The sequence below is a fragment of the Ascaphus truei genome, chromosome 5 (genome assembly GCF_040206685.1).
Source record: "Ascaphus truei isolate aAscTru1 chromosome 5, aAscTru1.hap1, whole genome shotgun sequence".
NCBI classification, from domain to species: domain Eukaryota; kingdom Metazoa; phylum Chordata; class Amphibia; order Anura; family Ascaphidae; genus Ascaphus; species Ascaphus truei.
This window is the reverse complement of record NC_134487.1, coordinates 72,871,861-72,888,721: the sequence shown is the minus strand read 5'-3', so window position 1 is coordinate 72,888,721 and position 16,861 is coordinate 72,871,861. Positions and strand designations below refer to the sequence as shown.

At 37.7% G+C, this 16,861-nt stretch overlaps 1 protein-coding gene across 2 annotated transcripts; it reads right to left on the bottom strand.

Moving 5' to 3' along the window:
• Positions 1-242: 242 nt before the first annotated feature.
• Positions 243-16,630, bottom strand: TMEM168 (transmembrane protein 168). Of its 2 annotated transcripts, none has more exons than XM_075600018.1 (5): positions 16,400-16,630; positions 9,999-11,247; positions 6,733-6,875; positions 5,672-5,946; positions 243-3,775 (listed from the first exon to the last, which is right to left on the bottom strand). In XM_075600018.1, the coding sequence occupies exons 2-5, from the start codon at positions 11,130-11,132 to the stop codon at positions 3,228-3,230; spliced, it is 2,100 nt and encodes a 699-aa protein (XP_075456133.1). In that variant the 5' UTR covers positions 11,133-11,247; positions 16,400-16,630; the 3' UTR covers positions 243-3,227. The 2 variants fall into 2 exon arrangements, with proteins under 2 accessions (XP_075456133.1, XP_075456134.1); XM_075600019.1 differs by having other exon boundaries at positions 16,467-16,630.
• Between the last annotated feature and the right edge of the window lie 231 nt (positions 16,631-16,861).

Here is a 16,861-nt window from a genome sequence, read left to right as displayed (position 1 = left end):
CTTGTCTATCAAATACTTGCTATTTCCCATGACTTTCATTGTGTATGTTGAAGTTCTCACTTTGTTGAGTATACACATATATATTATCTAGATATTAAATAAAAAGGGAGAATCAGGAGAAATATATTGTGTGTGTAAGATGAAAAGAAGAATTTTAGGCAGCACAGTTCCATTCCACATTTGGGGAGGAAGTTGAAAACAAAGGGGAACGGGGGGGGGAAAGCAGCTTAGGAATAATTGAATACATGGTACCTATTTATTGTACATACACATACATTCAATAAGCTTTATACATAAAACGGATTGATTTGGAACAATGAATACAGAAAGCAAATTAATAACAGATGAAAAAGTGGCAACAATGTTTAGCAAACCCAACAACACATTAAATTGAAGATTTGCGTTTGAATACATGAATACATGTTATATTTTAACTCATACCTGTAAAATACTGCTTTCTTACAAATACACTGTTTTGTTTGGCAAATTACCTTAAACTCTTTACTTTAAAACCTAACAAGGTCAAATAATGTCACTGTATAGCTATCCATGTCAAACGGAAAAGGTTTGGAAATAGTTACCATCATTTTTTTTAATGTCATGGATTTCACAACCAAAGTTTTATATGGTGGGTATAACTACAGTAAAGTGTATCTTAATTTTTAGCAATGTACAAACAGGCTAAAGCTTTAGGAATATCTTTGCAAAGAAATGTGACACCTACAGACTCATTCATATAGCCACATTACGCATTGCACTTACTGTATACAAAGACCATTGCAGTGAATAGTCTTCCCCTGTTCTAGCACTAGTGAGAATTTGTGTTAAAAAAAAAAACGTAGTATTTTTATTTCCATGTGTATATTTTGCAATCTGAACTATAAAATATGTATTGGTCTTCAGACTGCATTCGTTTTTTATTCATGTATTTACTTATTTTGCCGTTCAAGTAGATGTTAAGCTTTCACTTTTCAAGAAAACAACATCCCAGTGCCATTGAACCTCACTAAAACGTGGCCATACAAATATAATAGCAAGGTACATTTAATATTCAGTCCAATTGATGTAATAAGGATTCAAATATAATAATAATGAGGATCAGGAGAGAGTGGCTATAGTAATCTAATAAATTATAAAAGGCATTTCTAAATACAAATGAAAGAGCATGTTCATTACAGAAGTGCAATAAAGCTTTAGACATACTCAGTTCATTTTCACCTCTCTGCGGCTTCAACTCCTGAGAAATTAGACATTGCAATCATGGTCATGTCACTGAAGAATTGCAAGTATGCAAATTTCTGTAATTGTGATTACAATGGCAACGGACTAGCACAAGATCGACAAATTTAAGAAACCCTATCCAAGTCTGTGTTACAAATATGTAGGAGAATCCATAAACGAGTGTGATTCATAGAAGTACTAATGGTACAAGATGCCTCATTCAAACCCTCCCTTTTCTAAGCAGAATAGTACATTTTCCCCTCAAGCTTGTTTGCAATGGCAAACATCATGGAGACCTAGGTAAGCAGCATAACTACTTTCCTCTACTCTAAAAATCAAACCATTCCATGAAGATTTTTTGTGATCACTTTGTAAGTAGAAAGGTTGATTTTGTATATCCACCACCCACCTTTGAATTTACAGGTTATTCAAATAAAATATTGTTAAATTATTGAAATTGTTGTGAAGCACGTCCATTAAGTTTACTGTTGCGGACTGTGCAATTGTTTTACTATTACTAAACGTCTGTGCATAGTCATTCTTTTTTCAGTTTTTCTCTTGTTCTTTTTTTTCTGTCATATATGGTGCAGAAGATGTTACTAAGATAAAAATTAAAAAGTCAATTCAATTCTGGTTAAATAATCAGAGACACAAAAACAAAAAGGCATCAGTGTTCAGATATAAATATATAAAGTCTTCTAATTCATCATTTCAATTATATATATTAAAAAAAGGGTACAAATGATGGCTGTATCGTCCTTGTTTCCAATAAATTGAAATGGAGTACAAAAGTAATTTCTCAACTTAACCTATGTATTAAAATATCTTTATTTACAGTTACACAAATAAAGCCTTTGTTATTAAATACACAACTTTATTTTAACTGTCAATCTTCTTTATAAAAAAAAATAAGTTGCAAGCAACTCAAGCAGTCACCACTGTGTCCTGAACATTGAGTAAGATGTTTGAAATATATAAATGTACTTATAGAAAAACACCATGGATGTGTATTTATATCTGGACTTTTGTTTTGTACGTTGCATAGATTTGACAATATGTTGTAGCTAAAAGGTTGAGAGACTCAACAAAATCAAAAATAGTGTACATACTCAAATATTGAAATAACATGTTCATCCCTGAGGTTTTTTTTGGTGCATTTCATGCTATTAGTTGACATTTATAAAAGGGAGGAATCCAAATGATAATATGCAGCAATTCACAAATATACAAAAGTTAATGGAGCATGAGCAAATTGTACCATAAAAGGTGGCTTATCAATGGCACAAACGGTGTGCATTCACTAGACACATATGAAGTGAAATACAATATGTCCTCTCTGCTTTGGGCACTAAAAGGTCTCTGAATAGCTTACATTCTGTGCACTTTTGCACCTAAATTAAGAAAACTAAATATATTTTTCTAATGCATGTATACATGGATTATTTTAATGATTCATTGCATGGCCAAGATAATACATCCTAGAAGTGACAATAAGTTTAGAAAGCAAAGAGACCTTCACTGGGAAAGTAAAAATAAAAGCGCAGAGAGATACAACTATACATTGTGTTTGAGTGTTTATTTAAATGATATAAAGTGGTCTCAATTGAGTATTATTTTAGTTGCCCATTGCTTTCTTCTATAAAGCAGTGACTTGGAAGCAAATCTGACTGATAGCTACTCTATGAGGAAGCATCCGAATGTCGCTGTGCGATCGTGGCCTTGTTTTCAGAAGGTAAAGAGCCAAAATGTGTATACCCTTTATAAAAAATGATATAGATAGAGAGATAGACAGTATACACACACACACACACACACACACCTCAGTAACAAAGTTACATTTTTAAAACACCTTTTTGAGAAGTTTTAAAATGTTGCTGTTCAAGCAGTGTGGCTACTGAAGTAGCATGATTTCTTTCAACAGAATGTGAAATCGTATATAAAAAAAATATATATACATTTTAAGAGAGTACTGCCACAATTCACATGTTCTATTCATTCAATCTCAATTAGGATTTAACAAGTTTAAAGCCTTGACCCGTGTTAAGTATTGCGGGAAGAAACCAATTCATTTTTAACCTTTTTAGGCACCTGTAACAAACTTCACACGGCCAGAATAGGTTCAGAGAACCAGACCAATTAGCAAAATGAACAAGTGGGTACGTAATGCGAGGGAAATAAATCATCCAATGCTTCGCAACATCACTTTCTGTTGGTAAATGCAGAGTATAGTCACTCCAGTGCTTTGACACTCCGTAGAGTGCTTTCACAGTTCGTCCCTTTTCAGCCCAGTTTATGTCATTGTCTGGATTACAGTTGAATTCCACCCATTCCTTAGTGAAATCACCCAGCTGGGGAGGATCTGCTTCTTCAATATCTACAACCCTCGCCAGCTCCGCTCCTTGTACAGCGATGTACTGATCTTTAACTTGTCGTACTTCCTTAACCCATGGCTTTGAACTCTCAGTGTCCAATACAATTATAAGTTGCGAGCAAAAGGCACCGTTTTTTTCTCTCCACCATTCAAGTAGAGTTTCAAACCGTAAAGTGTCACCACCTGTGGATAATTTAGACAAAAAGGGCATTACAAACATGGATAGTCACTATTTGAAGGTGCAGTCTCTCTTAACAAAAATGAACCAATAGCAGTGATAATTAATGATGTTAAATATGAGTGATTTTTTTCAATCAGGTCCTCATTAGGATTTTAAGTAATCTTCCAAATTTTGTTTGTAAACAGGGTCAACTTGAGAACTAGACTTTTTAGATACTATTATGTTTAGCAGGACCTACTATTCTCTTACACAGGAAGATTTATACAACTTCCCTCATGAGAAACTCTCCACAAAGCAAGTTATGCTTTATTACATTTGTTTACAAAAATATTTTTTTGCCATAGCACACAACCTTAAAGCTGCAGTTCAAGCTGCCGTTTTTAAAAAATATATTTTTTTTTTTCCCCATTCAATATGTGCATCAATACAATCTGCACACTGACAAGTGATTAGCTAAGCTGCAGATCGATCTGTTCTCCTGTAATCGATCGCTTGCTCGGGCTATTTAATTCAGTTCTTGCACAGCATTTTGGGCAATGTAGTTCCTGGAATATGATTGACTAGGCAGTTACTAGATACAATTGGTTCACTGCTAGAGAGAGGGCGAGTCTCAAGAGCCAGAGCCTATCAGAAGGGGAAGGGGGCCATCACTTTGGAAATGCTTCCTACATTAGAAACATTAAAAATGTCTAAAACATTTTTTTTAACATTTTTTAAATGCTACAAGTATTTTCTCATAGTACAGAATTGATGTATTTAAAAAAACACACATGTAGGATATTGCTTGAACTGCAGCTTTAAACTTGTGTGTAAAACCAAACCACCATGACTACATTTTCAAGTGACCCTTTTCAGATTTGTTTATATACGTCATCAAAACCCATATGTTCATGTATGCATTTAAACTCTTGTGCTGAGAATCCTGCAATTTGATTGATGTGCACAGACACCAAAGCAATACATAAAAGTATGCAGCATACGATAGAGTAGACATCAGAGAATGGATTACAAACGCAAGCATGCCATATATGTACATGGCAATCATTGCTTTCCCCTTTAGATCACACACAATGCAGATTTAGCAATTACAGAATCGAACACTAAGCCAAGGTATGGATATATCTGTCTCTAGAAACAGCATCTGCTTTCTTTGGCAGGCTTAATGAACAATGAATGCTAACATCTAATAACACAAATGAAGCTTTACTTTGTAAACAATCATTCCTTCTGCATTTAGGTCATGAATATAAACTCACAGGCTGTCTTACTCATTCTTTATGCATGACTAGTTAGCGGCGTCTCTCATACACTGGGTGACATTCAAGTACCCAACAATAATGACACATTGTGAAACTTGGTGTCTGCATTACATTTGTATCAATACAAATACTTTTTTCCCCTTAGAAGCACCGCTTTGCTCTACATTAAGTGAAGCCCTCAGTAGGTAGCAGCATTTTAACATGTTAGGAGAGTGTTAATGGTTTATTTTTGCTATTTTAATAGCTCTCTAGAGGTCAGAAGATGGCCCAGAATAAAAAATAAAAAAAATTACAGATAATGACAGTCTGTTCCATCTGTCACAGCATATTACTGAATTATACACTTTGGACAACTACATTAGAAAATACCCTTTAGCTTTACCATCAGTATGTAATGGCTGCTTTCAGAACATCTAAGGAAAAAAATAAAAAATAAAACTCCATGCAAATCATCCATCAACAGAAAATTTATTACGGAAATATATTATCAACATTCTGTCAAACATCTGGATGCGCCTTCATTTCGTACATAGCTGTTTGTGACCATGCATACATGTAGATTTAACACTGTTTTTCCACTCCTTCCACAAATTAGGGCACTTTTAATACATATTAAGAAAATAAATTGTAAAAGCTCACCTGCTAAGGCCCATTCTCCAGTGCTATGGGAATGACCACTGTAGTATATTATATAGGTATCATGTCTAGGTCCATCAGATGTTCTTAACTCCAGGAAAGATTTCAATTTTGTATGCAGAATATCCAAATTAAGCCCACTTGTAGAGTAGTCACATCCATAGTTTTCTATCATATGAGAAGCAAAGAATCTTTGGATAGAATTGAGCATTCCTGTTGACCGCGAATTTAACTCCTGCACGTGTTCCGGTGGAAGAAGCATTGGTTCTCCATTAGGGCTGTTGTAAGGAGAAGAAATGTTCCATTATCAATTACATCAGAAGCAAAGTCAACCTAAAATAGTTTTAATTTTGTGAACATAAACCCCTCCACCCTCCAGACAGCTTGCAACGCATTATTAGATGTGGGCAGTGAATAGTTCAAAGTATACTAGAAATAACCAACCAGTAGCAAAAATAAATGCTATAGATACCAGCAGAATATGTTTAGGAACACTAGCTTGCATGGTTCCGACCAATTTATTTATTTTTTAAACCCATTTATAGGTGGGAAGTAGGGCGCCTCCAAAAGCTGAACCGCATTAATTTCAGCTCCAGCACCCACTTCTCTCCGAGATACTTACTCGGAGGGTGCTGCAGGTAGCATCTCAGGCTGGGTGAACAACATGGGGGTGTAATCTCCCATGGCACAGGAGCCAAAAGGAATCCAAAGTCATCCGTTGTAGCATTCCTATTGGCCAGCGTGACACGGGAGATTTAAATCTCCATGAAGAACCCGCAGCACCCACTGGATGTATTTCAGGAAGCACGGGGTCCCCAGAGCTGAAATTGACATGGTTAAGCACCGAAGACCCACCTATGGGGAAAAAAATAGTTAACATGGAATGTTTAATTACTGCACTAAAAAGATACCTCCAAAAATATACATTAAAATTAAAACATGTAGGCACTCCAAAAAATATATCATCTTATTATCCTGAATAATAACAGCCCACAATTACTCAAAGAAATATGTATGTTTGGTTTGCTGTTGGTTTCGTCTGTGCACAATAAAAGTAAAAATACCTGCAGAAATTAGTGGGAATCACGAATGCATATCCAACACATGTTCCTCCCAAGCAGCTGCCAAGCTCATGGAACAGCCCATGTGTCATGGACTCCAGCGGTAGAACAATCAGGAACACACTCATGAAGATCCCATTAGATGGCTAAAATTGAAACAGATACAACAAAACAAGACAAAACTAAATCTGAATACATGGAAAATATTTCATTCATACTGATTAACAGATATATTTTTTTTTAATGCTTTAGCCGCGTTTTATATTTGTCCAAGAAAAAACAATGAATTCCATTATTGATCTAAACCAAATAATAAAAAGGGCAGTCTCTTAGTCAAATGTGGAATAATGGCAGTAGAATATTAAGTAAACTGTAATCCATACTTTAACTTTAAGTAGGAAAAAAAACAAAAAGGTGTACCCGTACTAATCCCTTATTTAATTTGACTGAAAAGCAGAAACCCTGGCGATTTTGTATTTATTTATTTTTTAAACCTTTGGGTGTCCCAGGACATAGTCAATATGGCATGCGGTCTGGCACGCCAGGGGCGTATAGTGGCTACATCATGCCATCAGTGCAACAAAGGGTAAAAAATGTCAGGAAATTCTAATTACAGTACTCTCTCTTTCCGTGCAACTTCTAATTCTGCTTATTGCCATCTTATATTCCTTGCAACCACATGCCACTTCACATACAATAACCTACCGACAAGCTGTGAAAACACACACCCAGCTTTGCACAAGCGCACACACGGCATTGAAGATTCACGCAAATCCAAATTGTCCTACGTTACAGTGTAAGTACAGCTCCACAAACTTTAGAAACGCAAGATACATACATATGGTAGAGATACAGAGTTTGGCACCTATTGTAAAATATTTGCCATGATTTACCGGCTACCCATTTTGGGACAACTCACTAGTGACATCAAAAATGATGAACAATGACATTCTCCTATTTGTACTGTTTAGAACCACTACCACACAGTCAAGAACACGACCAAATGGCCGCCAGCACTTTGCTGCAATTCACCCTGCCGCAAGCTTCCGCCACCGGCCACTTCGCCACTAAGGTAAGTGCCTTACTCTACAATCTCCTACCCAAGCCCTTATCCTAAAACCCCTTAAATTAACCCCCTACCCTTAAGGCTAAAAACCTTAAATTAACTCCCTACCTTAACTGCTAAGCCCCCCCTTAAATTAACCCCATGCCCTAAGCGCCAAAACCCCTTAAATTACCCCCCTACCCTAAACTGTAATAAAACTTAGAAGTGGCCGGCGGCAGGGATTCCAGCGGCGAATGTGGGGTGAGTCGCGGTAAAGCGCCCGCAGCCATTTGGTCATGGCGAAACGGCCGCGACTAAAATGTCCTATTCCGCCACCACACCCTACATAAATCCTCAAAAAGGCTACGGAAATTTCAGTTACATTACCCAAAAACTCTTTTTTTTTTTATTTATTTTTTAAATATGCTTAACATCAAAAACAAGATGTTCTTAAACAAAAGAACCCCATGTAATGCTGTGCATTGCCCTCCAACAGAATAACCTTCTGTAATTCTACCGCCTTCTCTTCATAATTGAAGGAAAATGCAAGAGGTATCAAGATCACAGAAGAGGGGACATATGTTCCCTGATGTGCAGTGGCCAAAGCTGCAGACGTCTTGCTGTGCTAACCAAACCCACTATTGGTCACTCTGCTCAAACTATGAAGAAATCTATGGAGGTGTTAAGTACACCATTGTTCAAGCATTACACTCGCACCAGATTTCAAGAACCAATTGACAACACACTGTACAATTAGGTAATTGGTTGTATTTATCATATAGGTTTCAATGAATTTTCCTAATTGTGTAGACGGATTCAAATGAACAAAATCTTAGGTCAGAAAAACAACAGGAAGAATCCTGGTAGACAGATGCAAATCTCAAACCTGATGGGCTATGCATTAAGCATCTGAAAGATTTGATTAAAACAGAGAAACAAAATAATAATATTATATATATATGCAGTGGTCGACAAATCACCAAAAAATCTACTCGCCCAACAAAAAAAATCTACTCGCCCAACAAAAAAAATCTACTCGCCACCTAGTACCAAACGTGTGATGCCTGGGCAAATAGGAGCTCGCCACGATGTTAAATCCACTCGCCCGGGGCGTGCAAATGTATAGGTTTGTCGAACACTGATATATATATATATATATAGCAACTGTAAATATTACTGTATGCTCATTTGCATGTCTTAGACAGGTCTGCAACCCTGTCTTTCACCATTATCACCCAGCAAACAGCACTTCCACTTCAGCAAGGGATTCTGGGAAATGGCATGCAAATGAGCACACAGTGCCACTTTTTATCTCATGCTCACATTACATGAGCAACCCTTAGCCAATGCATGCTGCTTTAAACACAGTATATATTATATATATATATATATATATATATATATATATATATATATATATATATATATATATATATATATATATATATATATGTATATATATGCACGTCAGCGTTGTGGCTGACCTAAGCAGCTGCAATACAGCTAAAATACATTCAGGTCAAGTAATACCATAGAGGTGCTTTAAGACAGGATAAATACTACTCGAATCTCTCTTCAAACAAGATTAGGATATCGTACAAATGGGCTCAGAAGATGAAATATACTGAAAACTTTTAGTTTAAAGGGGCAGTCCCACATAAAAGTTCACCAAGAAGTTAATGTAATATGCTTCTTTAAAAATATTTAGGCCACTATTTACTAAGTGCAGCTATTCCATGGAGCACGCAGTTCTGGAAGCCCCCTTACAGCGCCATTCACTGGAATAGGCCAAAAAGTTTCTTCTATGCGCTGGGGTTTTAACGAACAGCACTGTTCAGCAAATATTGGCCTAAAGTACACTTAGGTGATAACTATATTCTTTTTACCAAATGCAGCAAAAATCAATATTGGATACTTCTTGTTCTGGCCAATGGTGGTTTAATAACCACTTTTAAAAAAAGACCAAAAAAGGGCAACTTTTCTGCAGAAATATCATGAAAGAACTTTTAAAGCATATGGTTATCATGGAAATATTGCAAAATACGTGGCCTATTAAACAAGCCACGGCCGCTAGTTCAGTTTGGTCCTAAGCAGAATGGTTTGTAAAGCTGTTCAAATATTGCAGACCGTATTTTATTTATTAATTACCACATACAACAGCTATTTAAAGTTGAGTTTATTTACAATAGACACTGTATGCAATAAATATAATATTCACACTTACCTGCCACGAGACAGCACCAAGAATTGCTGTCGACAAGAGGCTGAAGAAAACCAGTCGCTCTGAAATTAAGCAGAAATGGCGCACTCCCTTTGAAGCCATAACTCTGTCCAGGCTGTTATCTTGTCTGTGGGTGTAGTAGACCTTGTGACATTCATTGAGTTTTGTGTGAAACCCCCAAAGTGTAATTAAAAATATAATATGACAGATCAACCAGAAAATGCCAAAGATGAAAAACCCAGGAATGACAAAATACCAAATACTTAAGTGACTTAGTTTTAAGGCTGCAAGCACAAAAAAGATTAATTCAATTAACCCAACCAAAACTACAGAAAACCTTCTGCAAATCCCTCTACGGTACAGATACGGTTTCCATCGTTCTGTGACAGAGAGTCCACTGAAATAGACATCAAGAAGAGGCTCACTAATAAGACAGCCAAAGAAACAAGATAATGCATATGGGTTCACAGGAATCTTCAATGATGGGAAAAATAACACAGGTGTCAGAATTCCAAATATGATCAGGTTTGGAATAGCAAGAAAGGACTTCATCCTCAAGTCAATTATTAGCATGGCCACAGCTACTACCAGCAAGATGATGCTTATAGACTTTTCTACCAGCATGGTAGTACTGGCAATAGCAAAACCAACTAGCTCCAAAAATTCTACGGAGGTCAGCAAAGAGGGTCTGTGACGGACATATCCACAAATTCTCTCCACCAACGCACACATTGTTCTTATGATTATGGAAAAAACAAGCAAGTATTTAGTAGCTTCTTCCTTCATATCATGCTGGAATGTTGAATTATCAATAAAACAGAGGAGGCCAAGTAAGAATCCAAACCAAAGATTGGAAAGGCTTAAACTGGCTGTTTCCATCGAAAAATAGTAGTACAGGATGCTTGCAATTCCAAGGATGAAGAGGCCCAAAATAAATATCACTAGTATCAATACATCTGCTGTCTGCTCCCATCTAACATACAGTCCTAGACATATGGCCACCATCAAGCTCATTCTGGCTAAGTAGCCCAGATATCTCACTGAAGAATGCATATTGACCTCCCTGTTTGCTTCTTCTACTCTAGTCATTGCTGCATACAGACAGTGACTAACACAGTAACGAAGTGATCTGCACATGTAAACTGGTAAAAAGGGATTCTCCCAAGAACTGGTAAAGAATATCGGTTATTTCATTCAGAAAGGCTCGTGAATGGCCATTCGCTTCCTATTTTTCACCATTTCTTCGACTGCCCTAAAAAAAAAAAAAAAACATTAGAATTATAGTGATTGCCTTAAGTGCATGCGCTATAAAAACAGAGTATGGTAAAAGCAATTTATAATTAAGAATTGCTTAAAACATTAACTCATCTGCCACATGAGTAAGTAAATAGAAAGATATCAATGTTCACTAAAGCAGAATTTTTTTTTTTTTTTAAACACCGAATTTAGAACTTTTTGCAGTGTCAATTTTATTCTCATTTTTTATTTTATTTTACTGCAGATAAAACACATTGCTCCTAATCTCACATTTGCCTCATTAGTTGCTATAAGGTGACTTGTACTTTTCCAATTCCAAAAAAAACAACACAGCTAACCTGCTTTATATCTTGAAACCTATATATCTAAATACAAAGTAATGTACGTGATTATGTACCCTATGACAGAAAGGGTTCAAATGGCCCAGTGTGTAAAAATGTCAATAAGAGAGATAACAGGGTAACGGTCTGATTTTTAAATCAACTTTAAAGTATGGTGTATGTTCAATGCTTGCACATGAAGAATATGAATGTGTTAAAGATATAGATCGAAAACACGTTTAGATTAAACATTGATAATTGATTATAAAAACCTGAAAGATAGACCCAATCTTTAATTACTCTTGGTGAGAGAATTTATCAATCCTCAAACCTAATTATCAGATGAGTCACTGCAGAAAAATCAATGTCTCATCTTGGGGGAAGATGCATCCACTGCTGTCACATTGCTGGCAATAGTTGCGACCACGGTTTGTTGGGGAAGCAAAACTTGTGCAATCCGGGTTTTGAGAAAAAGCTGTCATCTACATTTGCAAGCATGTCATTAGAATTAATTTCACTGATCAGAAGAAAAGCAAAATATTACAAAAGTAAAAATGTTTCTATGAGTAACTGAATCTTCCAAGAAAACCAGTCACAATAAAATGTTCATGTGCCGCTTTTACTCTTGTTTCCATTCCAGTAACAACAAGCCCCTTTCCCATGCCACTCCAGATCTTTCACATCTGTTCCCACTCATCCCCTACATGGTAATGGTGTAGTCCACGATGGAAAATGCAGTGCACAGCATGCAGGGATGAAAAAATGGAGTACAGCACATCCAAATAGATTAAAAACTCAATTCTTTCTTCCCTGCATGCTGTGCAGCACATTTTCCACCGTGGACTACACCATTACCATTTCTGGAGCCAAGAATATCAACAATTAGTGAGTACTATCTACCTTTGGAGTTATGTTTTTATGCTGCATACTGTGATCCCATATTCTTATTACACTCTAAGTAGTACCTCCTATAAGTGTGGTGGTGAACAGGCTAGAACAGTTTTACAGGCTATACCTTCCCCTAGTAACCATAAATCCCATTTGGAGTCCAGCCCCTCGTGTCATCTAATAAATTATGCACGTCTATTCAATGGATTACTGATCAAGTTTGTTTAAGAACTCATCTAACTCCTTTTAACACATCGTATTATTTGGCTTTACTAATAGGACTTGAGATACATATAAATAAATTTTAACTCTGTCTAAATACCCTGTCGCACTGATCCTGGGACTGTTTAGTCCAGCTTTTCCATCCCCGACATGGGCTTTCTTTAAACAGCATGAAGGTTGCTATATGGCAGATGGGCAGTGGGATCAGAGGAAGTTCCAGAATGGAGGATACTCTCCTCATGCCAAAACTCCTCTCCCATCTCAATAATCAGCCACAAGGCAGGGGTAGGTTTGTCTGGTCTACAAAGAACAGTTTACAGTTTGTAGTTTCCAGTACAGGCTTAACTCTGTTGAGGGGAGTTGTGGTGCCAGCCACCTGGGCTAACCCTTTTGGCACTTGGGGTTGCATGTTAAAAGTGCAAGGAAACATACAAAATGTCTAATCGCATGGCGTACAACTAAACAAATAAGGGAGCTAAGAGGCCACGGTACTGGCTTCATGAACCGACCAGACACTGATGGACTTAAGGGGGCAATTCCTTCCAAGACCAATGGAAATGAATTTAAGTGGCATGTTTAAGGGGGTCACATCGGGATCATTAATACTTTTTTTACCCAAATCTGACACTGCATAGTATTTATTCTTTACTTTTTAAAGTTAGACTTGGGAGGGTTTGATTTACTCTGGCTACTCCCTGTTGTGTGCAGCAAGTGCTTGTCCCCCCTCCCCATATCTTTAATGTTTTTTTTTCACAAGGAGAGGGTAGGATAAGATAATCACGTGATTGACAAGCACTTCCCCATTCAGAACTACCAAGTGCCTTTGGTAATAATCACTATCTCTTTGGTCCTGAGAGGGCCAAAAAGTAGATATTGTATTAATAAATTACCATGTGTGTTTATGTCCACGGAGTGCCCGTTTAGACTTTCACTATTATTATAAGTACCATTTTGGAGTTCATGATGAAGCACCCCTAGCAGTCTTCAGAGAGCGCTCTCCAAATTACTCTCTAGGTGACCTTATCACATTTCTAGAGTTCAAATATCATCTCTATGCTGATGAGACACACATTTACCTTTCTACCCCTGACCTCACACCTGCTGTACAGACCCAAATATCTGAATGTCTTTCTACTATATCAAACTGGATGGCCGTCCACTGACTCAAACTTAACATGTCCAAGACGAAGCTCCTCATACTTCCGCTCAAACCAAGCCCTACTGCCCCCTTCTACATTACGGTTGGCAGAAATATCATACACCCAGTATCACAAGCACACTGCCTAGGGGTCACATTTGACTCCTCCCTCAATGTAGCTGAAACCTGTCATTTTTACCTCCATAACATTGCAAAGATATGTCTTTCCCTCTGCCCCTCTACTGCTAAACTCTAATACAGGCCCTCATTCTCTCCCGTTTTTTATACTATTATAACCTTCTACTGTTCGGCCTTCCTGTCTCCCCTACAATTTATCCTTAACACTAGAATCACTTTACTCTCCCAAATCTGTCTCCTGCTGAAATCCCTCTCCTGGCTTCCTATCAAATCCAGTATTACTTGCAAAATTCTCCTCCTCACTTTTAAGGCTTTAGGCCGAGCTCACACTGCCTGCTACGGTCACGCGCTTCCATGTGCGCCTCCGCTGCGCGCTCCTGCGATCTGTTAGCTAGCTGGAGGAGTTGGGTCGTGGTGACTGGGGGTGTGACGAACGCGTATGGAGCTAGTTCGCCTTTATAGGCTGAACCAGCTCACGTGACGTGACTGCAGCCCTAAATTTCAATTTGGGTTCTGGCGGCAAAATGTCGCATCGTCAACGCTTTACTTTGCCGCCACAAGCAGTTTCTAGTGTGACAACTCTTACTCACTAGCCTCAAAGAGTGCAGAACGTACGAGCGCACGTACTTACGTCGCATAGCAGGCAGTGTGAGCTAGCCCTTATACGCTTCTGCCCCTCCTTACATCTCAGCCCTAATTTCTCGCTATGCACCTGCCCGACTTTTGAATTCTGCTCAAGGATGTCTTCTGTCTAGCCCTTTTGTGTCTAAAGCCCTCTCCTGCCTAAAACCTCACTCACTGCCCCACACCTCTGGAATATCCTTTCCCTCAATATCCGACTGGCATCCTCTCTGTCCACCATTAAGACCTATCTAAAAACGCACCTCTTTAATGAAGCATATGGGTAGCTGCGCTGGCGGATACTATACATCTTAGATGTACTGACCATGACCCCTTGCAGACGCACTTACCATAACACCCTCCTACTGTCTAAGTTCTCCCTAATTACAACTTAGATTGTAAGCTCTTCGGGGCAGGGACTCCAGTCTATTGTTACTATCATGTCTGAAGGCCTTATTCCCATTATATGTTATATTATTATGTCATGTTTATTACTGCTGTGAAGCACTATGTACACAAATGGCGCTATATAAATAAAAATATACATACTTACAAACTCCTGAAAATTACAAAAAAACTATTCCAAAAGTCTTCAAATAAACTTCCAAAGGGGCCAGATCAGTAACATTTTAGGAGTTGGAGGGCGATAGGAGTATAGTAAATATATAACATGTGCATCATGTATATGTATATGAACCAAGCTTAAAAGTGAGTTTCAGTGTGAACAAAAAATTGCAACCATTCAAGAAAGTATTACTTCAATCCACTTAATGTTAGCATCCACAAGTATGTACCACAGTCTAGTTGCAAAGAGAAATTATATATATTAGTTAACATAATAGCAGCTGGAGCCGCATACTCTGAGGAATATGGTGAACCTTTAGACTGTAGTGAGGTTATATACAACTAATTATAAGGTCACCATACTGTTTATTAATACACACAATTTAGATGTCTGTACTTTGACTGTGCTACGTATGTGTGAAAGTCAACATAACTTATTTGGATTAAAGTAATACATTAGAGTGTTGATCCTATTTTTTATTTTGTATAGGTGAGAAGGGTGTGTTTGCTGCTTGAGGGTGTACATGTCCAGTAAATGCGTCTGTGTGAATATCTGTGGATGTTTATGAACCGGATGTAGAAAAGTTTGAGTGTATTTGTTTAAAATAAAAAATGTAAAAGAATTTCCAATGTAATTGGGAGGGGGGGGAGGGGGGTTGTGTGTGCGCATCAACATTTTGTGGTTTTGGTGTCTTGTAAGTGTTTATGCCTCTGTAAGTGTTAGGTTACCCGTGTGTGAATATGAGTATATGAGCGGGACAAATATACAAACACTGCAAAGTGAGCAAAGAAGTGCAAAATGTATTAGAGTAAAAGAAATTGCTCAAAATGTATATGAGAGAACGAATGTATGAGCAGATCTGTGGTTATGTGTGCTTATGATTCAGTATGTTGTATATACCTGCAGGTATGAGTGTGCATGAGGGAATATGTGTCTGAATATGACCAAGTGAAAATGCACTCAAGAAGAATAACTGTCACATCTATTAACAAGTATGAACAGGTGTGTGTGTATACAGAAAGTGTGCCGGTGCAATAGTGTGTACATTAATAGTATACACACACCCGTATGTATGCCAAGTACGGATATATATATAGATATATATATATATAGATATAGATATATATATATATATATACACACACACACACACACACACACACACACACACACACACACACACACAGAGATACGTAGTGTATATGTATAACACACAGACAGAGGCACACAGACTATATGTATGAGTATGACACACTTCCTGTCTCCGGTGCTGGCTGTAGGACAGGACCCCTAGCTTGCGGTTGTCTCCCCCTGTCACTTGCCGCTGTCTCTTTGCTCGGTGTGATGGGTTCAGGTCCGGTTCGGCTCCTCTCACTGCTCAACAGAGAAACCCCAGCAAAGTTTCCGTGTTCCCACAGCTGCGGCCATGTCACCTGGTACGGAATGCAGAGCGGGACAAAACAATGAGCGTCGCAGGAGCTTCGCGGAATTGAGTCATCCAGTGGATTAGGGGAAAGGAGACATGAATAGGAGTTTAAAATGAGGAAGACAAGAATATATAACTATCTCTAGCTTCCAAGCAGCCAGGCCAGTGAGATTTGAAGCTTTTGGATCAAGACAATTACATTTTGGATTAAAACAAATACATAGTACTGAATTAATTTGATATTTCTGAGACTGGTTTAAAAGAGTGAGACTGACGTCTCCCTGAAACTGA

What these genes read in the sequence shown, in the direction of transcription:
- TMEM168 (XM_075600018.1), bottom strand. Translation starts at nt 11,132, where the DNA reads ATGTGCAGATCACTTCGTTACTGTGTTAGTCACTGTCTGTATGCAGCA. An exon ending in ATTCCCACTAATTTCTGCAG is followed by an intron (nt 5,947 to 6,732) that starts GTATTTTTACTT and finishes TCCTTACAACAG; the next exon opens with CCCTAATGGAGAACCAATGC. An exon ending in TGGAGAATGGGCCTTAGCAG is followed by an intron (nt 3,776 to 5,671) that starts GTGAGCTTTTAC and finishes AATTATCCACAG; the next exon opens with GTGGTGACACTTTACGGTTT.